This window comes from Astatotilapia calliptera, chromosome 8 (genome assembly GCF_900246225.1).
Source record: "Astatotilapia calliptera chromosome 8, fAstCal1.2, whole genome shotgun sequence".
Taxonomy (NCBI): Eukaryota; Metazoa; Chordata; class Actinopteri; order Cichliformes; family Cichlidae; genus Astatotilapia; species Astatotilapia calliptera.
Window position 1 is genome coordinate 14,801,478 of NC_039309.1, and position 27,845 is coordinate 14,829,322.

The 27,845-nt window shown below is 39.3% G+C and overlaps 1 protein-coding gene across 1 annotated transcript; it reads left to right on the plus strand.

The window, feature by feature from the left end:
• Positions 1–17,547: 17,547 nt before the first annotated feature.
• kcnj12a (potassium inwardly rectifying channel subfamily J member 12a) lies at positions 17,548–27,812 on the plus strand. Its single transcript, XM_026178886.1, has 2 exons — positions 17,548–17,794; positions 22,605–27,812. The coding sequence occupies exon 2, from the start codon at positions 22,764–22,766 to the stop codon at positions 24,063–24,065; it is 1,302 nt and encodes a 433-aa protein (XP_026034671.1). The 5' UTR covers positions 17,548–17,794; positions 22,605–22,763; the 3' UTR covers positions 24,066–27,812.
• The last annotated feature ends 33 nt before the right edge of the window (positions 27,813–27,845 follow it).

The following is a 27,845-nucleotide window of genomic DNA, read 5'->3' on the forward strand; positions in this document are numbered from 1 at the left end:
GAGGTTTCTTCCTGTTAAAAGGGAGTTTTTCCTTCACACTGTTGCCAAGTGCTTGATTGTTGGGTTTTCTCTGTATTATTGAGGGGGTTTTACCTTATAATATAAAGTGCCTGGAGGCGACAGTTGTTGCATTTTGGTACACTTTTGGTTTCACTTTCAAATGCCACAACACATGAACAAAATCAGTTATCAGTCCATAAAATAATCAGGTCTGCTCATACAGAAACACTTTGCTATGGGGTTGTTGGGGGTTAAGGGGTGGATATGAAATGCAGACTGGTGAAACACAATCCGAGAGGATAGAGTGGTCCTGGGTGATGAGGCAGCTGAGGTGATGATGCTCAGAGGACAGTGAGAGGCCAGTGATCAGGGTGCCACCACACCCTTTTCCTCACCAACCAATTAAAGTAATTAGAGGACTGTTTCCAGTTACTGAAAGGTTAAATGGTCAATTTTCCAGCTGCCATCACAGTTATTTCTGTATGAGCACAGAGCACCAATATGCAAAAACGTAAACGCTCATACAAAATTTAATATGGAGAAATGAAATTAACAAAATAAATAAATATTAAAAGAATAAATAGACATTTTGTGGAAACCAAATGGGGAAATGACATATTAAAAACACATAATTAATAGCATCGTGTTTGTTTTTTATTTCTGATTTGTATTGTTTTGTTTATCCTATGTCCATGTTGCATTGTTCTTCCATTTGACAATCCTATCCTAATAATAATCTATTTTTGTCTTTTGGGTATTTTTAAAGAAAATATTTCATCTAAAGCTCAGTCGCTATGAAATAGACCAGGATATTACTTAAATAGGTTATTATTGATTTAATGTGTCATTCTTTACACGAACCAATAATTTCAGGAAGCACAGGCAAGACGAGTGAGCTCCATCTGTCATGCCTTAATTGCCTAGACACTGAGGTCACTGTACAGAGCCACTTGAGGTATTTTGTGTGCCCAAAAATAAGAGAAGTCCATAAAAATGAAAGCATGAAGCATCATCACTTGTGATCTTCCTGTCCTCTACTTCTGTTGCCTGGTAAAGATGTGATGCAACACAGTGAATAACACTGCAGGTGTAGGACACTTGTGCTGCAGCCAGAGTGAGCGCCCTAACACAAAATTACATTTATTTGTAGGAGGCAGTGTTTGGGCAAAACAATCTCTGTGAGCCTGAATTATTGTCAGGAATAAGGCAGCCTGATCAGTGATTTCGACACTGAACAAGGATAAAGATTATTATATTAACTGGGACTGAATTCTGAAACACACATCTTGTGAAAACAAGTGTAAAGATCAGCGTGACACTTTTGTATCAGGCCAATAGGTCATAGAAACAGCTTTTACTGAATTATAGCAAAGTGTTAACTTTGGTGAAATGTTTAGTAGGAATGAGATGGGGTTACAGGTGTGACAAACCTCAGGGGGTACTCTCAGTCCTAATCTTACTGACATATGTGTTGTCAGGTTAATAAGAAGCTCTCCCCATCAGTGTAATAGAGAAGAGTGCTGAGTGGCAGTTTGCACCTTTTCTTTCACAGTGCTGTGGGTCTGAACCTCATGGTGACAGGAGGGCTCACTCAGGAGGCGTACTGCTGTAATGAGAGCATCCCCTCCCAGTGTCTCCTGAATTGGATAATATTATGAGTGGGCAGCTTTAGGTTTTTAAAGTCACGAGATTAGACGCACTAAAACTGCAAGTGATCTAAAGAAAGCCCAAAAGGTACAACTTTACACCTAAATCCATTTGAGGAATTGTTTATGGCTGTGTGAAATGCCATCCTCCAGGGCTAAATAATGACGCTGTCGTTTAGATTGTATTAGGGCTAAAAATTGGGCTCGATTACACCGCTTTGAGTGAAAAATGGATGCTGACACAAATGACTGCAGTTGGTAGATGTCTGCGAGCTTTCACGTTTGTTTAATCAAGCCACTGAACTCAAACCCTCGACTGTGATTGTGGTGTTTTTATATTTTGGAGCATTTTAATAAGATTACATCACAAATAACATGACCCTCTGTGCAGTTATGCATTGTACTAACAACCTGTCCAAGAGGTCTGTGCTCAGGTTTTGGTCATTAAAATTCTTGTAGCAATTTTTTTTTCACACCAAACGTGTTGCGAAAAAACATCATGAAATCCTGAATTTTCTGCATCCAAACTTATCAGGTAACGCTAAATTATTGCGTTTTCACAGACAATTCGCCCTTTAAAAACACACTGTCAAAAAAGATGAAGTCAATATTCAGCCATGATGAGCTGGTCCTGACTGTTAAGAAGAAAAGTAAGAAACTGAGATTCTGGGTCCATCCAACTGTCATGAGCAGCATGGAACATTTCATGGTTTGATCCAGGAGTTGAAGCTGTATCACGGCCACTTTCGTACATATTTCAAATTGTCAGTGGGACAGTTTGAGCTCTTGTTAGGAGAGTTGGGACCACATCTGAGCAGACAGGAAAATAATTTCAGATTGAGACTACTCAAATTGAGCAGTGCCTGAGGTAAAAGAGTAATATCTTACTATTTTCATATCATTGTGCATTCAGTCCCAGCGGGCGATTTGAGTCACTAGTGCACTTGTTGCCAAATGCAGTGATTTAATTGAACTAATTATATTTTTCTGTTGTGCAAAGGTCTTAAGTAGCAACTATTTAATAGCTCAATTACACTACTGTAAATAAACGGTGGCTGTTGCAGATCAACTGCAAGTAGCAACACAATAATCTCTGGACCACCACTTTTGATTGCAAGTTAACTTTACAGGTCAGTCCGGCTGGGTCAGTCTGCACTGGTGACTGGTTGTTGTATCCTGGTAATACTCCTTTTTAAAACCAAGGCTGTCGAGCAACAATGTAATTTTGCAGTTAAATCACTACTTTGCAGCAACTTTGTCATTATTGTGGAGAAATGTTTTGAATTTCTTTTTCAGATCTATGAGATTCTGGCAGGACTCTGAAACTGACTGGTTAATACAAATTTCTGTTTATGTAGGTGGCAAAAGATTTAGAACAGATTCACGATTTTTGACGATTTATTCCAGTCGATGGCCGTATAGATCGCAGATTAAAGGTAATTGCCAACTTAAACACATTCAAACACAAACTGATACCACAATGATAGCATTGACTCCATTTAATTGCCATCTTGATGCATTCAAGCCACTATGAAGGGCGTAGGGCGACCGTGGCTCAGGGGGTTGGGAATCGCATCTGTAACCGGAAGGTCGCCGGTTTGATCCCTGGGCTCTCTGTCCTGGTCGTTGTGTCCTTGGGCAAGACACTTTACCCTACTTGCCTACTGGTGTTGGCCAGAGGGGCCGATGGCGCGATATGGCAGCCGCGCTTCTGTCAGTCTGCCCCAGGGCAGCTGTGGCTACAACTGTAGCTGCCTCCACCAGTGTATGAATGTGAGAGTGAATGAATAGTGGTATTGTAAAGCGCTTTGGGTGCCTAGAAAAGCGCTATATCAATCCAATCCATTATTATGAAGATGGCAACTGGCTCCACAGATCTGGGCCTCGTTTTTGACAGAACCATTTCAAAGATAGTAACTTGCACTTGCACATGGTTGCAATATATGTGTATATATGTGTATGTGTATTATTCAGCTCCAAATATTATTCAGCATGCTGTGATTTGCTGAACAACATTAATAATATTTCAAAATGCCAGTTTTGTTTTGTTTTGATTTTTTTGCTTAAGTGCCACATTGAATACTGAGTCAGAAAAATGACATATACTCAACACAGGAACAAAAGTTCCTAAACAGTGAGAATGTTTTCTTATGGGATCAATATTTCATGAGCATAAACCTAGTCTCTAGTAATGTGTGTGTTTGTAGTTCAAAACGAGTGATTGATATGAATCAGTGTACCTGATAAATCTGTATCTCAACATTACGTGATTCCCATAACTAAAATGAGGGCTGGCTTTCACACAGCCTCGGTCTATTTCTCACTTCGATCCACACGCCCACAGTGAGAGCTGTTAAAGAGGGATAGCAACTAAAAAAGACTAATCTCTCACCAAAGCCAAAGTGAATCCCTGTGTCTTATCCCAGGTCAGTGATACGCAAATACACATTCTTATTAGTTACGTACGCTACTCTACCAGATTGTCGCTAAAGATTTAAAAGTGGTGGTGAACTTCATTCACTTCAACAATAGCAATAGCAAAAAAAAAAAAAAAAGAAAATTGCTGAATATCATTCCCTTCCCTTGCCAACCCTTTAAATCCAGCCTCTCTCGAGGGAACAAAGGGAGAAATGTTTGGCCTTTGGAGCCAGTGAGCGGGGCCATTGAGCGCCTTGCTGGAGGATCGGATGCAGTGAATTAGCGTAAAGCCTCAGTGGAGAATAAAGCTGACGCAACGACACTGCCGTGGCCTAGCGATCAGCTACTGCCATGCAACGCTGAACCTAACCTGAAAAGCTCCAAAGTTGAGAACAATTGGTATTACCACACCAACCCCAAGGGATATATGGGTGTGAATATTGTTGAACTGTACTCCTGTCCTTATCTACTCTAAAACGGACAATTAGAAAGAGCAAACATTGATTTGCAAAAACAATCTGAATTCACAGAGCTGAGATAATTAAATAGTTGGTGAAAAAGTGAAAGGTGTTAATCTGTTGACTTTTCAATTAACTGAAAAGACATCTTTTGCTTCTCCACACCTGTGCAAAAAACAGCTGACTGAAACACAGCTCTATTGCTATGAGGCAGGCTTGCTAACCACTTTACCAACATGCTGCCCTGGCATGTGGGAACAATAAGCAATGCTAGCATTTAGGATTATTGTTAAATTAATCTTTACTTCAGGAGCTTAGGCTCCAGAGTCACCTGAATTGGGTAAAAGATGAATGGAGGAAACTTTGCTATCACATAATCCTGACTGCCAAACAATTTGGGAAAATAAAAGAAACAAAAGTAAAATTCAATGATCTGCAATGATCTCATATCAAATGTTCAAACTCAGAAACATTCATTATTTCATTAAAATATTGGCTCATTTTGAATTTGATCACAGCAACTCGTCTCAGCAAAGTTGGGTGGAAAAGAGGCTGGGAAGAAAGCGGCAATAAAAAGAAGGAACATTTTTCAACTAATTCATTTAATTGGCAACAGGTCAGTAACAGAGTGGCTATAAAAATGTTTTGGTGACGGGTAGAGTTTCTCCGAAGCAAAGATGGAAAGAGGTTCACAAGAACTGCATCTATTAATTGTGAACCAACTCAGAATAATGTTCCTCAACATAAAATTGCAAAGACTTTGAATACCTCATCATCTACGGTACATAATATCATCAGAAGATTCAGAGAATCCGGAGAAATTTCTGTGAGGGACTACACTAAAAACAGACATGAAAATCACCCCACGTTGTCAGGAAAACATCCGGAAATTACTATTTTTTTTACCGTACCAGTTCACCATGCCATCCACAAATGCAGGTTAAAAATTTGTCGCACAAATAGGAAGCCAGATGTTAAGATTATTTGGAAAACATGGACACTGCATCTCCGGGACTAAAGAGGAAAGGATCATCTGTTTCCTTTAGAGTTCAAACCTCTAGGGCAGAGGATAGCTCAGTAGGTAGAGCGGTGGCCCCATGATCGGAAGGTCGGGGGTTCGATTCCCCTGAACAGCTACCCTGAGGTACCCCTGAGCAAGGTACCGTCCCTACACACTGCTCCCCGGGCGCCCAATGGCTGCCCACTGCTTCACTGTTAAATGCAGAGAGGGATTTTCCCCACGGGGACCAATAAGGTACACTTTCTTTCTTTCTCTGTGGCTGTGTTAGTGACTATGAAATTAACAGCTCTGTCATCTATCAGAACACGAACAGGTAATTGACTGCATTCACCATTTTGAGTCTGTTTGGTGTATTTAAGGACACCATGACTTCCTAATAAATAAACTATGATGGCAGAAAGTCATCCAAGTCTGAAATTCTTGGTGTCTGCACACCAGTATCAGTCAAAATTCCCAAGGTGCAGCTGGACAAACAACATACCCCCCAAAAAAGCCTCTCTAAGTTAATGTTTTTAAAAATTAGCATAGCATAGTACATGGTCCTGGCACATCCTCTTCACTCTCAACTCTAACGTGTAAAGCTGAGCTTATGAATGGTATCTTGCAGTATTCTCCAAAAAGGCCCCGAGCTAGAGGGGCAAATGGCATCTCACCATATGCCTGCAAAAATCTACCATATGCCCCACTGGTTAATTCATTTTTCCAAGGCCACAGGCCTCTATTGCATCACCTCAACATACCAGTCAAACAACACACTTGTATATTTGTTCAACCTCCTGTTCCGCATGACATTTAAGTTGTCCAATTATATCTATAACTTCCAAAAGCTCTTTGTTATTTAGCATTAATCTACTGTCTGGTATGTCTATTCTGATGACATTACAGATGAGTGTGTAGGTGTGAAAGCACATAAGTGCTTAAGGAGCATGGTCCTCCTGAGTGTATGTTGATGGAATGAGGGAGAAAGTAAAGTAGACAGTATGAGCGAGAAGGCAAAGACAAAGTCTGCGATGCTTAGTGATGAGCATCTATGACGCTGGTAGGTCAGCTGCTGGTAAATTTAGGGTAAAATTAGAGCCTCACTGGGCTCCGCTGTGTAGCATCGACAGATGGAGGGTGGGCTCCCAAGGAGCTAGACCTGCTACAAATAGCGGCATGTGCACACAGTCTCTATATGCATGTAAATGCATAAATGCAACCATTAAAGAAGCTGCACACGCAGAACAAGACAGCGGTATAAAGATCTTACCTTCATTCTCCTCTATCTCCATGGACTACATGATAGTATGAGATCTGGTTTTTGGTCTAGTATCACTTGGTTTCATTCAGTTCTGAAACCATGTCTAATTCTTTGGACCAACTCTTAACTGTCCAGTCACATCGCTGCTCCAAAAACAAGATTGGAGAAGCAAAAAATAAAAAATTGTGTGAACATTCACATTTATCTGCTGACTACTTGTTCTTAATATTAGCTAACCCACAAGAAAATGCAAGGGATTATTTGATTTTACTGTGAAGAAAGCATCTCTAATATATAAACATCACAAAGACAGAACCAAGAGCCCCTGAAGACATAATCAGTTCTGCAAAAGAGAGAGGCTGAACTTGTGTCATGTCCACATGTGTCGTAATGAATTTTGCCATCTCTTATCCAACATTACATCATTAAGTGGGAACACTGCTTTAGCTGCACTAAAGCTAAGGGTGGCTTACATAAAAAACAGTCATTAAGTGTTTTATGTGGATAAATTAAGAGTACCCGAATGGCCTTAATCCTGAAACGAATGAACAAGGAAAAATCTTGCTCTGCACTTATCTAGTTTAACGGGAATCGCATTTTTCCACAAATCAACAAACATTCCCAGCTGTCGTTGTAGATGCTTATTTACCCGAGATGCCAGGTGTTGAATGTGTCACAGCTAAAAATGCTGAATTAGTCTATTTCTTGTTATCGGTGAAGGGAAAGGGGACAACTTAGATTTGATAAAAATCATGTTTTGTGTTCAAAATTTTCAGAATCAAAATTTTCACATCTCCTTCCTCATTGCAAAATCCAGAATCTATGGCAGTGCATTCAATAAGCTGACAGCATGCTGGACACAAGATTTCTCAAAATGTCAATAGAAGATCTTTTACATTGTTCTACAGTACAATTCATTTTCAGCCATGTGATGTGACAAGTCCAATCCTTGAGCCCCCCCTCAAAAAAATCCCAAAACACTACAACATGTAAAAATGTAACTGCAGTGTAAGTCTGTCAATGCTATATCAGTGTCAAATCACTATGTTCATTATGTTCTTGTGGAGAATTCTTGCCTTTACATAACTGCAAGGATGAAATGGTAAAAAACGAAAGTATGTACAGTATTGTGCAAAAATCTTGAACCACCCCTTATTTCTTTATATTTTGTAAATATAAATGTAAATACAGTATAAAATACAGAATTTGTCCAGTTCAATTCAGTATTTGTTCTGACCACCTTTATTCTTCAACACAACCTGAACTCTGGCACTCAATACTCTTCTTTGGATGTTGGCAGCCTCTGTTCTCTGTTAAGTTAAGATGATCCCACTCTGCTTCAATAATGTTGAGGTCCAGGCTCTGAGGAGACCAATCCATGACTGATAGTGTACCAGTGCAAGTTATTAAATTCAGGTATGGCTGGTATTTGGTATGGCTTTTATTGCATTTTTAGTGTGTTTGTAAGGATTAGGATCATTGTTGTGCTGAAAAAAATCCTTGTAAATCAGGTGTTGGCACTGCATAGTGGACCAAACTTTGATAATACTTTTCTGCATTCATTATTTTTGTCAAGCTCCGACAGAACTGTACAGAAATACAGCCCCAAACCATGACAGAGCCTCCACTGTGTTTTACACAGTTTATGATGTAGGCACTCATTAGTCTACTTTTATTCTACATTACCCGACCTTCTCTGGATACACCAAAATTTTTAAAAACTGGATTCATCACTTCATCAGACCTGTTGCCACTTTCAGTCCAGTTCTTGTGTAATGTGGCATACCTCAGCCTTTTCTCCTTGTTTCCCTTCCCTAAGAATGGGACGTCTTGACATGGGAAGCCCCGCCCTTCCACTGAGACCATTTCTGATGAGGCTTCAGTGAACAGCAGAAAGATCAACTGGAGACTTAGGTACATCTTTCAGGTTCTGTGTCAGGTCTTTGTTGGGAAGTTTTTCTGTTTCTTACTGACATAACTTTCTGAGAGAGTTCATCTGCTGTAGATAGTTTTTCCAATTTAAATATTTTATGCTTGTTAAATTATGTTAGTAACAAAGTGTCTAAAATGTTTAAAACTGATTATTTTCTAAGTTGTCTAATACGCATAGACACAACACTGTTTAATCCCTTGAGTTAGGTACCTTTCTATGCTTGAATGATTCATAGGTCAGTGTTAAGTGGCTTAACAAATGAAAAGCATTCCTCTGAAAATGATCAGCTACAAGGCCTGGGCTGAAAGTGAGTAATAAACAGCCAAAGAAAAACATTCAAAGGCCTTCAAAAGACAACTATTACTGAAGACCACTTTTAAAAAATGCCATAAAGGCTTAGCTCCCTGGAACCAAAATAGGGAGGATTTATAATTCAAATGTGATTGGATTAAAAATGTGGGAGCTAATTAGCTATGGCTACCTACTATCTTATGATCTTGTCATTAATATAATCAAACTCACTTCCAGTGACCCACCCTGGATAATCTTGGTTGCTATAAATATGGGACTACTGTGCTTGTATGATTTTAAATGTGTTGCGGTGCTATATTTCCATCTGATTGAGTCTCTTACTAAAGTTGACATACTAAAGTCTCTTCTGTTAGGAAGGAAATAGTGTAGAAAAGCACATGTACTTCAAAACGATATTAAGAGTGTTTGAGTAAACATACTCGCACCAATGCGAAAGGAGTTGAGAGCTTTCGATCACCACAGGGATGGTGTGTCACTTGGGCTAAAGCTGAGGTCAGGGTCAGCCAAGGGAGGGGTGGCTGTGGGGACACTGGATCCTGAGCTGATTAATTTCTCACCCCCAGGGTATCAGTGGAAAATCAGACAGGTGCTTTTCTTAGGTGAGGACACAGGGAACCATAGACACCCGACTTTCACCCCCAGCACTGCACATTAGATAATGAAAGTCTCGTGAAAAGCAAGCAGACAAGTTCCAGGGCTGTACACGAAGACTTTCAGCCAATCAAAGCATTTTTCTACAAGTAATTTATCAGGAGAATGACTCTGCTGTCAGCTATTAATGATAGCATTTCTAATTTTTAATGCAACATTTCAAACAGCTCAACAAACATCAGCAAATACACACCGCGCACAGTTTGTCACACAGGAAACTGTCTTCTAGCTAAAAGTAAAACTGTTCACAGGGAATTTGGTTCATATTATCATACTATAAGATGCAGTTTTGTAGAACAACTTCTTTTAAAAAAAGTTATCTACAGGGATACTTTTTACTTTTATATTTTAAATACTTTTCAGAATTTGTCCTTTTTCATTTCTATTTGAGCAAAAAGGTTAAATCTGTACTTCAACTTTTAAAAGGATTTGTAACACAAAAATCTGTGTTTCTATCAAACTGACTAATCTTGCTTGAGGTCTTTTTGTTGCAGTTACCCATGGGACATTTAAAGACAAAGAGTTATGATTTTTAATAATCTTAACTAAAAGTATTAGGTGCTAATCAGCTGTTAATGGGTTACTTTATTCATACTTTCCTCAATCATATATCTAAATATGCTTACATGTCACAAAAAAATTGTTATTATAAAGTCACAGATTTAAATGAAAGTCAAATAGACTTCTGTAGAAGAAAAACAGAAGAAAATTGTTCAGTGATGAACGATGGCAGGACTCTTTCACCTCCAGCCAAATAAACGCTGAAGAATATTGAAGAGGCAGCCATATCTTTATCGACATCTGCCATAAAGAAAAGAATTTATATGAGAACATAGAGAAGGTTAAAGACTAGGTGAAAAACTACTCATAACAGCAAAAGGAAGAAGGACAGATTAACAGAGCAGTTCTGAAATGTCATTCTTTTAACACATGAAAATAACATCATAGCTGTACCAAAATAACAGGTAGGAACAAGCATGGGGAATTCTTGAAATGGTTCATGATGAAATATTAATTAAAGGTGAAAGTTTTCACTTCAATCCCATACTGATTGTTTGATTTACAATCAACTGTGGTGGTGTACAGAGGCAGAACTACAGGAGATGTTTCTTTGTCCAAAACATTATGGAGAATGCTCCAAACCCATGGCATCCAAACACGATTAATGTTTAAATGATGAGGATGATTTGTTGTTTTGTTGTGTTTTTTCAAATTCAAAGAATCCAAATGAAAAGAGGGTCAAACCAAAAAACTCCCAAATGAAACAGGATTTTTTTTTGTTTTGTTTTCTTTTTACATAGCTTTAACAGAAAGCTAAGCCAAGAAAATCTAGATAAACAAAACAAAAGAAGCCACACATTCTGAAACCTAGAGGGGTAAACAAAGGAGCCAAAAAAACAGCAACCACTCAGTGTAACACACTTCCTCACTAGCATGAGAACCTTACAGCACTGCCAGAGCCAGCCCACTGAGGCTGCACACCTTTCTCCACAGCCTTTATACTGCAGTGTTGATTGCTGAGTGGAGCCAGCTGTACACTGGCTCCATAGGGGAAAGGGGCGGGACCCAAGTCATCGGAGAGAGTAACGCTACACATGCATATACACACACCACTACTGCGCACAACACCCTGCATAACAATATGTGTAAGTTCTCAACATTCAGTGTATTTTTTTTTTTTACTCAACTCCTTGAAATAAAGCTGAAAATCTCTAATAACATCTTGATGGTTTCTTTTTAAATCAGTTGTAGTGTTCATGTGAAGTGGAAATAAATTCTACAGCTTCAGTGAGTGTACAAACATTTCCAGTCCTAACTGCACAATTTTAATAAACACATCCTAGACATTCAGAACTGTTGCCTGTTGTTCTTTTGTTACCTAATTACTAAGTCGAAGCAGCAGATACAGTGTATAAGTGGAGGTCAATTCTTAGCGTAGGATAAGAGGTCTTTTTGAAGGTGTACTTCAGATTAAATCTCCATCATTGTTCATTTCCTGAGCTTGATGTAACACCTGCCACATGGCATGGAGAGAGAAATGTTAAGTGCAGATGAAGAAATCATTATGTAAAAGCATTAATAGTGTGTGTCCTCACATTAAATCATAGCCCTTGTGACAGTGGAGGTACTGTGGAAGACACTATTGTTGAGTTTTTGTGTCTTGGACATATGTGTGCCATAAGAGAAAAACTTTGCTTAATAGAAACGACAGGAATTTCTAACAAGATTGAATGTAACAGTGGAGATTTTAATGTATGTCATGTTTTACTTTAATTTTTGATGCTCAACTAATCTTTATATCTCAGGCTCTATATGCTCCAAATACTCACTTTTATATAGTTCCTTCTACTCTATGACATCAGTGAGGCAGGATATTCTTAATGTGGGCGTCTTAGGCACAGAGCTCTGACTGTGAGCATGTGCAGCAGCCCCACCTACCTGCTGTTTAACCCTTCTGATTATGAGATACAGCCAATCAGAAGGTCGCCTTACAGGGAAAAGAGGTAAAACAACTTGATTTAGCAGGAGGATGATTTCACCAAAGCTCAGTGTAAGGTATTGTTGGGATTCAGAGATTCTTTTATTGCTACCATATAATCTGCCTTATGAAGAATGTATTAATAACATGTTTTACAGTATCATTTATCAGTAATATTTCCTGCAGGGTTTATAAAATTGCATTGAGTATGTCTGTCATCACATTGACCTTTCTATTTTTATCAGGTTGAGTTCATTCTATACACAATGCATGAATGTGCTTGGTTAGAGTTGATGTTCCATTCTAGAAGGTTTTAAGCTTCACTGGTGAGAGTGTCCAGATGATACATGCTGAGGGGAGATGAGAACATAGCAGGTTAATTGCATGCACGCTTACGATACACATATTAATCTAGTAGCAGGTCTGAGCGAAGGCCTAAGCGTCTTCTGCTTCAGTTTGAGACTGGCTGCAAAGTACTCTACTTAGTGATTAATGACGATAAAATATAGTCTTAACTGTGAATCATGCACAGCTAGGAATGCAACAGTCACTCAAATAATAATTGGTTACAACCAAGGTATGCAGAAGAGCATCTCTGAATGTACAACTTATTCAAACCCTGAAGCAGATGCAGAGGCTACAGCAGTAAGATCACACCAAGGACCACTCCTGTCAGCGAAAATGAGTAAGTTAAGCCTACAGCTTGCATGTGCTCACCAAAATCCATCCAAAAAAAAGTGTTTCCTGATCTGATGAATCTGGATGTGAGGGTCAGAATTTTGTGTAAACATCATAAACACTTGGTTTCATCCTGCCTTGTATCAACAATCAGGTTGGTGGTTGTAGTGGTGAAATGATGTGGGGGATTTTTTTTGGGGGGGGGCTCTTAGTATGAGCTGAGTATCATTTAAACACCACATCCTATTTGAGTAGTGTTGCTGATCATGTCCATGCCTTACTATCTTCTGATGGCTGCTACCTGCTGGATAACACACCATGTTACAAAGCTCAAATTATCTCACATGCTCTACAGAGTCACTAAATCGCAATCCCATAAAGCACATATAGACCAGATACTCTGAGAAATGTTTCCAGCACCTTAAATTTATACCATGAAGAATTAGGGCAGTTCTCAGGGCAAAATGGGGTCCACCGTTGTAATAGCAGGTTGTAAAGTGGCAGATGTGAGTCTATATGTATAAATAGCATTTTACTTCTTGAAAAACAATCCCTACCTGTAAGTGGACACCAGAAATGATGATCTACGTAAAAGCACCAATTATGTTCTGCAACAATCGCCCCAAAAATGAAAGAATGGCAAAAAGAATGCGTACGTGTAAATGTAAGACGTTATTTCCACACTGTCCAAGAGTGAATCAACCCCCAACAAGTATGCACCATCACCAACCAGCTGGGCCCAAGAACAAGAAGGACTTTTCACAACTACTGCAGCCAGTGTGAGTACAGTAATATCACATTCTTAATCCCTGCTGACAAGAAACGAAGTTGCAAAAATGAAATGAACAGGAATGGCTCCAAAGCCTGAAATAGCTGCAACAGACAGGAGTCTCAGAGAATAATGTAATTGGGCTGCTTAGTGACAAAGCTGTGGAAGAAGGAAGAGAAGGAAGGGGAGAGTTCAGAGCTGTATAAAGAAGCATTAACGATGGAAAAATTTGTTAAGATAAGGGGTAAAGAGGCATAGCAAGGTTGAATTTGTTTACGATTTTTAATAACATGCAGTAAGTGTGACAGAATGCAGGACTTTAATATTTTGTAAAAATGCATAAATAAAGCCTTAAATTATTTTTTTAAAGTAAATCAGACAAAAATAGAATTGATTTCATTAAATCCATGCATTTTACATCAATAACACTATATATTCATCTTTGTGCGTCAAAACCCTCTTGATGATATTCCTTGATTATGATGGAGAGAGATTGAGCTGTCAGCAGCAATAATTCAACAGAGCTCCTGTGCGGTGTCTGCCCTGGGCAAGTGTCATTGGAAAAAAAATGAAAATGCCACAATCACTATCACCAGAATGATTGTGAAAAGTTTATTCTTAGGGCCTGTCTGATTAATGCAAATTACACAGTGCTGCACACGCCTGGAAAAACTAGAGGGACCACGTTACCACGTTACCACATTACCACGAAGTCTTCACTTTCTGTGCTTAGCCATTGTTTTAATAATTAACAACCTCTCGCTTCCAGGTTTTACCGGAAATCAGTGGCACAGTGGAGTTAGACTGTTTTTATAAGGGGGACCCTCACTCTTATTATTTGCTTATGCAGGCATGACTTACATGTAGAAGTGCATCAGATGACGTCATATAAGTCATGAAAATGTTTACCTTTTTCCTGTTTTTTTTAATGATTCTCACACCTATGTTTCAGATCAGCAAAGACAAATAAAACAAGGTTTTTGAGTGGCCTAGTCTGGACTTCCTATTGAGCTGCATCGGCATGACCTTAAACAAGCTGTTCATACTGGAAAATCCTCCAACATGACAACTCTGCAAAGAAGACTTCCTCCATAGTCATTTTAAAGACTCATTAGATTAACTCACTTAAGGGGTGGATGATCAGTTATTGAATGTAGTCGCCAATCACCTTTTCAGATAGGGCCCGATGGGTTTATGTAGCTTTTTTCCTTGTAATAAATGAAATCATCATTTAAAAATGGCATTTTTCATTTACTCAGGTTATCGTAATCACATTTCAGTTACACTACAACTATATTTTCTACTACTGGGGTCACCAAAATTAAGATTACATTTCCTGGTGAATTTCAAAAGAAGTCCCACAAGGTTTAATTTTAGGTCCTCTTTTATTTCTTATTTTTATAGACAATAATTGTAAGAATAAGTTTACAGCTAAAGTGCACCTTTATGTCGACGAGTCAATATTCTACTGGTATTCATATCCTATAACAGAAATGAGAAAAATCACCTTACAAATACTTTGGTATGTGGGTGGATTAAATTTTCCTTTAAGCTAAACTGGAATTTTTTATTATTAAAATAGGGCCTTTTTAAATTAGCAGTCAGAGAAACGCTTGTATAGGCTACATTTGTTTATGTTCTTGTATAAGGTGGCATTATTTACGCACATGCTGGCTCTTGCACATTTCATTTTCTAGACACTGGGTATCACAGTTCTTTATGTTTTATATCATTGTATCATTTTATATCATCATTGTCCAGTACACATGAGTGTGTACTTTATGAGTGTCAGGACACAACAGTATTAGTATATTTTTACACTGGACATATGCCTTTGTTACCTCTTAACTGCTATGATTTTTGCTGTTCTACATGGTTTCTCTTATGAACATGGTGGAGCAGGCTCACTCATTTTGCACCCTGGTGATGGAATAACCTTCAGGCTTTGAAAAAAAGAAGACTCATTTTTCCATAGCCAAAGCTGAAGCTTTTGTTGACTCTGCTCACGCTTCATCTCTCTTTTGCTTCGTTTCAGATCTTTTTGGTCTGATAATATTGAAAGTGTATTACACCTGTAGCCATGGAAGCACGAGTGATCCCACTCAGCGATCTCCCTGGGAGGCAAAACCCTCTCATTTAGACAGAGACATGGATATGTGAGCAGCCACCTGTGATTATGGTGCGGTTACATAACGAGGTTTACAGTCTAGATGTGTGAACTGTGTGATCTACTGTTCTCAAAGCTTGCATCGCCACAGCCTTACATTATGCAGGAACCAGTACAGTACCTGTTGCTGACACAGACTGAGAGGCCCCTTAAAAGGATTCTTTGAGCTCCATTAGTTGACGTCCTCAGCAAAACACAATAGGCTGGTGATGATCACACACAGGCTATTGCAAATCACCCTCAGAAGTCTGAAATCAGAGGCTGCCAGGGAGAAAGAATAAGAGCGTAGAGAGAGAAAGGGAAAAAAAAGAGAGAGAAAGACAGAGAGAGGGAGGGTTCCTGCACTGATGAATCATTAGTGATAAAGCTAGGGCTGAGCCAGTATGGCTGTATTTAGAAACTTCTCACTCTTTCAGCCCCCTCTCTTACTAATTGTCATCTCTTCTAGCATTTGACTGATGACAGGCTCTCTGAGAAGATGTGCGAAAAGGGGAGCAGACACACAGCTCTGAGGGTAATGTCACAGTTTTGAAGCTGTCAAGGGTAACGGTAAAGTACTCCACATTGGTGATGACTGAGAAAAAAGCTACAGCTTGTTCTCCAAAAAAACAACTTAAGGCAAAAACCAGGGACACTGGAGAGTGTTGCAGGCACGGTGACGCACCAAAACAAATAGACTTGTGAGTTAACTGTGTTTTCCTGGAGGAGGTTATTTGTAAAACGCTGTTTCAGTGAGAGGTGAGAGGAACTGGGCAATAGTGATTGTCATCTCTCTAATATTTAAAAGCTTCACACACACACACACACACACACACACACACACACACACACACACACACACACACACACACACACACACACACACACACACACACACACACACACACACACACACACATCCTGTGGTCAGATGTGTTTGATTAGTTGTTGGTGACAAGTGTGAAAGGCAGCTCCCTTCCCTGAGACACAGCACCCAGCAGCATGATATTTTGAACCCATGGAGCGTTTCATTCGTGGAATTGGCTACCACAGGGTCAAAAAGACACATTATCATTTTGCCCTGGTCACGTCAATATTCTCACCTGAACCTGAAGTACATAACAGAGTAACCTCAATTACTTTTTAAATATAGGATCACATTCATCTACAGAGTAAAAATTGAACAAATGGCCCTCAGAAAGGTGGTGAATTAAGAGCTATTCATCTACTTTTGATTAACTATGTCTGATGGTCTGCGTGTGTTTTCTGAATGATACGTCTGTGCATCAAGTTGCTGTCAACTGGTAGTACCATGATGTGAGAGGGAGGGAGGAAGACAACAAGAGAGAGAGAGAAAAAAAGAGAATAGGGAAGGAGAAGAGAGAGAGAGAGAGAGAGAGGGAGGGAGGGAGGGAGGCTGCAAATGGCAGCTTCTGTGACACCACAGGAAGGAGGGAGGGAGAGGGAGAGTGAGAAAGAAACAGTCAGAGGGAGAGAGTGTGTGCGCGAGAGAGGGAACAGCAGTCCAACCAGATCAGATTGCAAAAGATTGATAGAGAGAGCTGTTCTGTTAATAAGTAGTTTTATGGAAAATATGACAGGCAGACTAATTACAAATAAAAATTAGGGATGAACACCAGTTGAAGACAATGCCTCTGAAGATGGAGATACAAAAACCTGAATTTTCACTTGGATAGTTCTCATTTTGCACCTGTTCTGCAAGTCCAGCGCTGACTAACGGCGGCTTGGGCCAAGGTTTCTGGTGCGATTCAGCCTCGCTTCACCTACGCTCGCAAAAGCACCTGAAAACGACAGAGAGAGAAAGAGAGAGAGAAATCAAAGAAGGATGAAGAAATTCAAAAGAAGCCTTATCCTTTTGCTGAAGACGAAGGAGTGGTTTTCTTCAGTATTAGATTAGCAACAAAGAAGGAGGAGTTGTAGTGGCAGATGGAGAGAATGCTTCAGTTTGGTTAACAGGGATACTAGGAGAGAAGATACCATCTTTTAGTTCTGCAACCTGGTGTAGGACAAGTAATCGTAAAGGTAAGATATGGAGAGAAAACTTTAACCTGAACTTGGGGCCTGAATCTATTGTCGTTCTGTGTCAAATATCATTGCTCTGTGGCAGTGGAAACGGCAATTTCTACTTTTAAGAATTCCCAACAGAACCAACCAGTCATTCTGCTGAAATTCAATCAGAATAATCTGAAGTAGCTGTTAAAAATCCTTGAATTAGACTAAACCAAAGTCATGTGCATCTTTTCAAGCAAGGACATGTCCCCACGAACCCAGAACTCTCAATATGAGCAATGCCAAGCAATGATACCTGACCTGATAAGTGTAAGCACCACAAATTGAACTAGCAATTTAATTGTGTCGTGTAAAATCCACAGAGCAGGTACTGTGTTATAGAGTATAGCTTAAATTAAGCACAAATTAACATAAATATAGTATTATAGTTTGTGTGGATTTTTCCACCAGAAACCTTTCATGCATGCAGGGTTAATTAATTTAATTATGGCATCAGATTCTGGCCTTCCCTGCTGATATCACAGCAGGATATCGACAAGCTTCCAATTCGCACAGGGTTAAAACAAAAGTGATACAAATAAGCTGGCATTTTCTTTGATCCAAATCACCTATTATTATTCAGTACAATAGGAATGCAGAGCGAGAAAGCATTAAAATGAGGAATAAACATGGTTTAATCACGCACAGCAGAAACTCCGATTTACCAGTTTAGTCTACACACCAAACTGGTAAATGTGTTAACTTTGCGAGTTTCTGATCTAGGTTATTATAAATCATGCTTATATGCTATTTATTATAGCTGTGCATATTTATAAAAATGGGACAAATTAAACAGGCAATTTTCGCTTTTCACTTTCAAATATGGTTTGCATCTGGTAGCATAATTAATGGCATAAATTAAACGAATTTGTTTGTTGTTTCAAAACACAAGAGGTTGTCAATCAACCGAAGCATAAATCCAGTCAACGTAAATAAATAATCTGCCTGCTTTACATTTAAATAACTCAATATTGTGGGAGTTGAGGACAGCAAGTATCAAGGGACCAGTGGGCTGTTTCAGGTGGTGCACTTTTCTGCCTGTGTATAAAGAAATCACTGATGTGCAGGTACAAAGGAGACACAGGATGAAGAGAATGAACATTATGCAATCCTGCCCGAGAGTTCAATGACCTCATCTCGCTTTTTATCTCAGCTTAGTTCAGTTTGACATAATGTACGAATAGTTTTGTATTAAAACTAATGTTGTCAGAGTTTTTTACCGTAGACGTCACTTCATATTTGAAATTGCAGAGTCTGGGTTTAATATGGATGATTCAGCTTGTGAAAGTGGGCACAAACAATTAAAATAAATTGCACAAGTAAAGATCAAAAAAGCCCAGAGTGGAGCTCACATGTGGGAACGATCAATCAGTGGGAACCAGGTGTTTGAACAGTGGAATAGCTACAGGTGCAGCTGTAAAAAACCCCACTAATATTGTTCTACTTAATAAAGCAGCTGTTCTAACAATGTGTGAAGGCGACTCAGTAATTTATGTTACGTTTATCAGTCTTATAGTACAATTCAATGCACCGAGCACCTAAGATGGTTTTTCAGCACGGAGGATGACTTACATACAGAGTCCAGCCTCCGGTGTTGGTAACTGTTTATAGTTTTACTATTTCTGTCTAGCAGTTAGTCACTGGTGCACCTGAAAACTCCCAAAAAATAAGCTGTAAAGTTGTTTGCATAACATATTTCAGACAGCATCTCTCCATGTCGAGGTGGTGTCACTTTCTATAGTAAAATACTTGCGGGTCACTTGAGATGAGACGGTTCCACATGGTGAGCTATAGGAAAATACAATGACACCTGAGCCTCGGCTCTTCCTTTACAATGGCCTTGGGAGGTGGGCTGGGATCATAGTTCCTCAGCAGCTCAGTTTTCTGCGAGCTTGTCTTGAGATGAGGTGCCCTCTCCAAGTCCACTTCATTGTTACCGCCCAATCCCTTCTTTTATTTTGCACATCCAATTATTCATTCTATTCATCCTAATCAGCAGGCGAGCTTATTATCTCCCCCAGTCGCTCCTCTCAACTCCCTAAGAACAGACACGATGGGCGAGGTCACAAAAAGGTTACACAAGAATTTTATTGAATTTGGTGCAAATCACTTTCTGTGCCCTGCCTTTTAAAGGAAAGATGTGTGTTCTTTGGTCAAAGATGTTTTTCAGACTTGAAGTGCTTTAAACACAGAACAAAACAATATGCAAAAAAAATGCACTGCTAATAGCCTTCCTCTGAGATAACGTCACGCTGCATGTTGCGTAAGATTTACATTTTAATGCTGACTTGATATAGGAATTAACAAATAATAATAAAGGTGCAATAAAGATGATCCCAATTAAACAAGCAATATGTAGAACCTGTTGCAACTTCCAGACTGACTGACATGATCCTCAGCTAATGCAATATATATATATGTGTTTGTGTGTGTGTGTGTGTGTGTGTGTGTGTGTGTGTGTGTGTGTGTGTGTGTGTGTGTGTGTGTGTGTGTGTGTGTGTGTGTGTGTGTGTGTGTGTGTGTGTGTGTGTGTGTGTGTGTGTGTGTAAATAACAAACGTAAGGTTGCTATTTTTAGCTGTGCTCTTCTGGGAGTGTAATGCAACATTTGTCGAAAGCAAACATGTAAAAATAGCATATTTGTTTTCCTGACACAGAAGAATTTACCTAATTGGACAATTTAAAGACTGTGCATGATGTAATTGGGCTAGAGATCAAGAGAACTTACACCTGAAAAGAGTGTGAATGAGAGCAGCGCGTAGTGCGAGTGTTAGGCAGACGGCGGGACACCTGGGATTTTACATTGCACATGACTGAACTGTCTAGTCTTCAGGGTCCAAATCATGAAGGCAGACACACAACGGATGTGTCCAGGCAATAAAAGCTGTCTGCACCCAGAGGGACCTCAGTAAACTCCCATGGGTCAAACTTCTTAACCCTCAGGCTCGACATCCAGCTCAGTGGCCAGGTTATCTGCTGCCAAACAGTCATTTTACAGCTCTACTAATTGTGATCCATCTTATCCCACTCTGACATTTCTACACTTGCAAGGTTTAAAATATCAACTTATCATGTGTCTACCTCATCATATTGTTGTAAGCTCAAGTTCTAGCATATAATTAAGAATTATTATGCAATACCGGGCACTGTACCAGGAGAAAATCCTCTACCTACTTGTATGCTGCAGCAAGAGAAGAGAATATGAACCTGCAGCACCCTCACAACATGATTAATAACCCTGGAAATTTTACAGAATGGGGCCAAATAAATAGAGCCCGTCTTTATTAATCTCTTTATATAGCATCTGGAATTGCATGTCCATGGAATCAGTGGCACACATACCCTTAGGAGTTTAAATAAACAAGTACTACCCCATCCAGTCCCCTGGCAGAAGCAGAATGCTAAAAGGACAATGGCCTCAAAAGAAACAATGGAAGAATTATAATAATAGACTGTTTATACGACTTTGTAGGATTCCTTAGTACTTAATGGCCTCTCTTATGAGCTGTGATTCAAAAACCTGATTAAACTTTGGCCAATCTCTTATCTAAAGCATCTTCTTGTGCTACTTATATTTTTAGATCTCTTCCTGGAAGTTCTTTTCGGATCACTTAGACAGGTTTCTATGATTTGACAACAGACCTCAAAATTGTATAGAGCAAACTTAAACTTGTCTTTCATGTCAATGTCTTTCATGACGCTGGTAGTGTGTACCAGCGTCCCATTTCCGGAGTCTCGTGGCTACACTGGCGAAATGTTAGTTCACAACCTGGATCAGTCACTAGATGTGGCTGCACCTTCATCAAGCCTGAAAAATTGCAGTTTTGACACACTTGTGCCGATTGTAGAAGCACCAGTTAATATGGCAACATAATGACACTTTTACTGAGAGAGCTTAAAAAACCCAGCCAACCTCAAAATTGGCTTGAGGGTCTTACGATCCGCAAAATTTAAATCAGGTGAGGCTTTTGATTTTAATGGACCTGTTCTCATAACTTTTTGAACACTGCTCATTCAACAGGCATCCTCATTATATTAAAAAGAACAATTAGGAGCAGTGACTCATACAAGAGTTAATTTGTTCATTAAGTAATAATAAACATCTGGCAGGGTAAGGCCTCCACTGTGAACCTTCTTTATAATTTGCAAGAGAAAAGCAGGGGAAATGCTAGTTGACAGAAGTGGCTGTGCTGTGAGGCCAGCTCCTCACTTACCCAGTCAACATCAAAAGACACGAGGGCCCTTGAGTGAGGACCAATTGGATTTTGAGTCGTGAGGTTTAGAGAAAGGAAGATGGATACTACTACTACAGCTTGTACTAGTAAGTACAACAGAAACAATATTGCTACAATACTGAAAGTCTTAGTTTTTTATTTATTCAGCATAGATTTGGGAGTCTACAAACTTAAAAGAAGATGGACTCTAGCAAGACTGACTGCACTGATTAAGACACGTGTGGACATAGAAACTAGTGATAACTTGAAATTTTACAGAAGGTCAGTGTAGTTTTTTTGTGTGTGTGTGTTTTTAATAAAAAATATGTATAATGCTGTGAAAGGTAATGATATGATGTCCTGAAAAAACATTGTCATTCAGATAAATATATGCAAAGAACCAAGTCGTTGTAGGCTTAAATACACATTTCACTGTCATTTTCTGGACAGAAAAGTGGTTATACATGTATCATTTAAAAGCTTTAATAATGAATATCTAATTTCAAATACACAAACAAATAAACAGAAAGATTTTCAGGCATATTCTCCTCTTCTGATTTTTTTCTGCAGGGATTGGATTAAGACACAAGGCTACCAACCATCCACCTAAATGACTCACTGACATGCAACTGAGCCAGTGATCAAGCTGTGAAGGGGCCTTGATCCCACACTGGGACTCCAGGTCTGCCCTTCTACTCTAACCCTGCAGCTGGAGGTGCCGTCAGGAACATGAGCGTGGGAAGAATCAACCGCTACAGCATTGTGTCATCTGAAGAAGAGGGTCTGCGCCTCACTACCATGCATGGTATGAATGGATTTGGCAATGGCAAGATCCACACACGCCGCAAGTGCCGCAACCGCTTTGTGAAAAAGAATGGCCAGTGTAATGTGCAGTTTGCCAATATGGACGACAAGTCGCAGCGCTACATGGCCGACATCTTCACAACGTGTGTTGATATCCGCTGGCGATGGATGCTCATAGTCTTTACTCTTGTGTTTGTTGTCTCTTGGCTGGCCTTTGGCTTAGCTTTTTGGGTTATAGCTTTGCTGCATGGAGATCTGGACAACCCAGCTGGAGATGACAACTTCACTCCATGCGTTCTACAGGTCAATGGATTTGTGGCTGCCTTTCTATTCTCCATTGAAACACAGTCTACCATAGGTTATGGCTACCGCTGTGTGACTGAAGAGTGCCCAGTAGCTGTCTTTATGGTGGTCTTTCAGTCTATAGTTGGCTGCATCATTGACTGCTTCATGATTGGCGCCATCATGGCCAAGATGGCAAGGCCTAAGAAGCGAGCACAAACGCTCTTGTTTAGCCACAATGCCGTCATTGCCATGCGGGATGGAAAGCTGTGTCTAATGTGGAGGGTAGGGAATCTGCGCAAGAGCCACATTGTTGAGGCCCACGTCAGAGCACAGCTCATCAAACCTCGGATAACTGACGAGGGGGAATACATCCCTCTAGACCAGATAGACATTAATGTGGGCTTTGACAAAGGCCTGGATAGGATTTTCTTGGTTTCACCTATCACTATTCTACATGAGATAGATGAGGAGAGCCCTCTTTTTGGGATCAGCAAACAGGACTTGGAGACCGCAGACTTTGAGATTGTTGTCATCTTGGAGGGAATGGTTGAAGCAACCGCCATGACCACCCAGGCTCGCAGCTCCTACTTGGCCTCAGAGATCCTTTGGGGACACCGGTTTGAGCCTGTGTTGTTTGAGGAGAAGAACCTGTACAAGGTGGATTACTCTCACTTTCACAAAACTTATGAGGTGCCGTCCACCCCCCGCTGCAGTGCCAAGGACATGGTGGAAAACAAGTACCTAGTCCCCAGCTCTAATTCTTTCTGCTATGAAAACGAGCTGGCCTTCCTTAATCGCGATGATGAGGAAGAGGATGTAGGTGGTGGAAGCAGAGCACTGGCGAACCTCAGTCCAGATCGAAATAGCCGACCTGAATTTGAACGCATACAGACCACCAGGGTCCTGGATCAAAGGTCATATCGTAGAGAATCGGAAATATGACCTCTACACTTTGACCTGAGGGTCAAATTTCAATAACTTTATTAAGGGTAAAAATGCAGAACAATGCAAAGTGCCATAGGAAAAGCTGACTACTGTGAAAGAGTGTAAAGGTGACAGGACAACAGTAAAAGGGACTTAATTGGAAGAAATGGGTAAAAGTGGGTGTATGCAGCTTGGCAAATTGTGGTAAAGAATGTCTACAAACAAGGAAAAAGCTAGAGGGATACCTTCTTCCTTTATGGAAACTTGAATCTTTTTTCACACGGTCATTTTGAGTTTAGAGTGTTAACTGATAGAGCATCAAAAAACCTTTATGACAAAACCTTATAATCGAACCTTAGGTGTAAATACATTTATTAGATAAGTTATGTTTTGTGTGCAGTATCAGTTTCCAAAAACACTTTTAAAATTAAGAGTTGCTATTTCAAATTGTTCTTGAGATCAAAGATAATGTTGGAAGGCTTCTCTTAAGCTCTCTTCGAATTGCTGCGATTTGCTGGAATTGCATTCAGTGACACATTGAAAATTTGTGCACCGCAGCATTCAGATGCAATGAGCCACGATCAAACATCTGACCATGAGCCGCTAAGAACAACACAAGTCTACAACTTCATTCGAAACTCAAGCTAGGGACCCAGACAAGAATATAAAGGAAGGTGTTAAACAGAAATGAAACTGAATTTACTCCCTATTTATAATGACCTAATTCCTCTTACAAGCTAACAAACCATGATTTGGCTGCCTACAGATATGATGACATTTGCAAATACGGTTCAACTAAGAAGTCAAGTAAAACAAAACTTAATCACTGATTTTAGACAATCGTGCTACAGGTGGCAATATCAAAGTTTGTACTGATCAAATTAATAAATAAACAACCCTTAAAAATGCACACTGAAGTGCTCTTTTACTTTTTCCACTTATGTGACAAGCAAAGATCAATTAAAACCTTTATGTTATCACTCTTCACTACTTTATCCTGAATTCTATCAAGACAAAACTGGTATAAACTGACTACACTTAATGTTTTTTAAAAAAAAATGGATCTATGCATATTAACCTATCAGGGGACAAGCATCCTATAGAGCTAAGTGTGTGAGATAAAATTATCTAAAGGGATTAATTCAACGAATGCCCAATGCTTAAAAAAACAAACTGAAATTAAAAGGTATGGTGTCAATTTCCTGCTACTAACTGCTACTGAAGTTTATTTCACCAGAGTTAAATTAAATTTACAGTAAACTGACTGTCAAAAATTGATAAAGGAAGACTGCTTGATAGATTTATTTTGTCTGAGAGTGGGTCTATGATTAGGTTAAATCACAAATCTAAGATTTAGTTGTTTGTATCCTAAATGAACGAGCACCATAAAGTCTCCAGCATGGTTGCTTCGCTCACTGCTGCAACCTCGTCTCACAGTCTCTTGTATTTAAACCTGCTAGTATGGCGCAGGAAGCTGCTGCATTATTCTCTTGAATGATATTTGCTGCCACTGATACTATATCACCACATAAGTGCTGATATAGGAGGAGAAGAAGTCAAAACCAGAAGCCAAGACTTTGTTGAGTGTTTTTCCACAGACTCTCAAACCTTTCCTCCCTCTGTATATCTGTATGTCTCTGAGCTTCTGTGGCGGAGTATCATTAAGATGGCAGTAAAAGCCGACACGCTCATACACTCGTGTCTTCACCCAAGCTGCGAGCAGCCACGGCGTCACACGTCAGGTTACAAAAATTGAGAGGTACACAACCAGCACATGGTACATAACGGATGATGTGACATCTAAATCAGCGTGCGACACCAGCGACACAGCGAGCATAATGACCCCATTAGGCAGATGAGTGTGTGTTCAACACTTTAATGCTTTTAGATTAAGTTTAAAATGTATAAACCAACTTTATAACTGCTCTGACATTTCTATTCAGTTTACATCAACAGTGGTTATATTTGACTACTGTTGTTATAATGTTACTAAGAGAGCTTATTTCAAACTATACTTGGATTGAAGATTTACATGACAACATTTTATTGATGATACAACAAGCAGATCCTTCATTTAGCTGAAAAGTCAGACGTCCAACAGTAACACACACAAAAAAAGACAGTGTTCCCTTTTTTAATACTTGACTTTTGCTTTTAAAACAGTACATACTGTAGACAGCTAAATGCAGTTTAGCAATATGCTAATAAATGAGTTAAGACACTGGAGGGAGTTCAGAATAGAAGCAATAAACACTGAAGCACACTTTTTTAAAAATGCGCTTATTCATGTTCATTCACAGATAACAAGTAAAAGGTTTTGTGCAAGGATAATGACCATAGAGGTTTTTTTGTTTGTTTTTGGAGGTTTTTTGTATTTTACTTATAATAAAACTTGTAATAAAAATAATTTCTCATGATTGATACCAAAGTAGTGGAGTGTAGCCTGGACTTAACTTGTTAAGTAATTGCTCCCACCTTAATCTTCCAAAACCAGTTCAGACAGAATGGGTAAATAGGCTCTAAGAAGGAGTTTGAGTCTCCAGTTTGCATATTTAAATCATTTCTAAAACTACATCAAAACATACAGTATATATCTGTCAAATAAAAATCTAAAACCAAATCAAGTAATCTTTTATTTGTAGTTTGCTATATAGAGAGTAGGTTAAAGTAACTATATAGAATTATTAAGCATGATAGCTTTTCTCTATGGCATGGACAATAAGATTAAAAAAAGAGCCCTTATTCTATACCATGCCAATTTATCATCCAAACCTCAACATGTTCAGCATAAAGTTCAGCTTAATTATTACCTCAGTAAAATGTGTATTTCATGGTCCTATACAAAAAATTATGGCAAACAAAAGATTCTATATGTGCAAAGAAGGAGATTTAGGTCTCATTCACACAGGCCTAGAGACCAGTCGGTGGCCACTGAGCAGCCACTGGTATCTAGGAAGAAATTTGTATTTTCTAACCAGTTATTGGTAGGTGGTGAGGCTGTTGGCTGTCGTTGGGTGAAATTGGTCACAAAGACGTATACGGACGGGTAGAGCACCCTCTTTATGACCGATTTCACCTGGCAATAGCTAGGAACTTCCTGCAACCCCTCAATAACTGGTTAGGAAACACCAGTTTCTCTAGCAACCAGTGGTTGCCAAGGGTCACCAGCTACTGTCTGTGCCTGTTTGGCTGAGGCCTTAACCGATTTAAAGAAATAGGAAATAGAAAAAAGGAACCATAACATGGTTATTATGCTGGTCACAATGACTAATGTTTTCAGTTAAGTTGTCATACGTGTGAGTCTAAGATACTTCTTGGCTATATGTTGCTTTTTTTGTAGGATGTAGTGAAACATAAATAGATTTTTTGGGGCTTATAAATGAAGCATCCTTTACCTACCCTGAACATTCATATGTTCATTACCTTCTGGGAAGGTTTTGCACACTGATGTGTGAAGCCTCTGCACCTACTCACGAAACTTTAGTGATAAAAAACAGGTGAAGGGTCTACAGCTTCCACGCTGCATTAAAGAGATTCATTAAATTCAATTTCTACTGAATATTTTTTTTCAAAGATTGTTTTTCATTTTCATGTTGCCCACCTGAGCCCTTAAAAAAGAAGCACACACTAAAGTTTTAGCTAAATAAAATATTTATAGTGTAAAACTGATTATGAAAATGATAATAAGGAGCAGCCAGGATGAACAACCTGCTTATTTTTATACAAAGTTGTTGGGTTGGTTTTTTTTTTTTCATAGAATACAACAATCAAAATTTATCTGTTTTTACCAGAGCACTA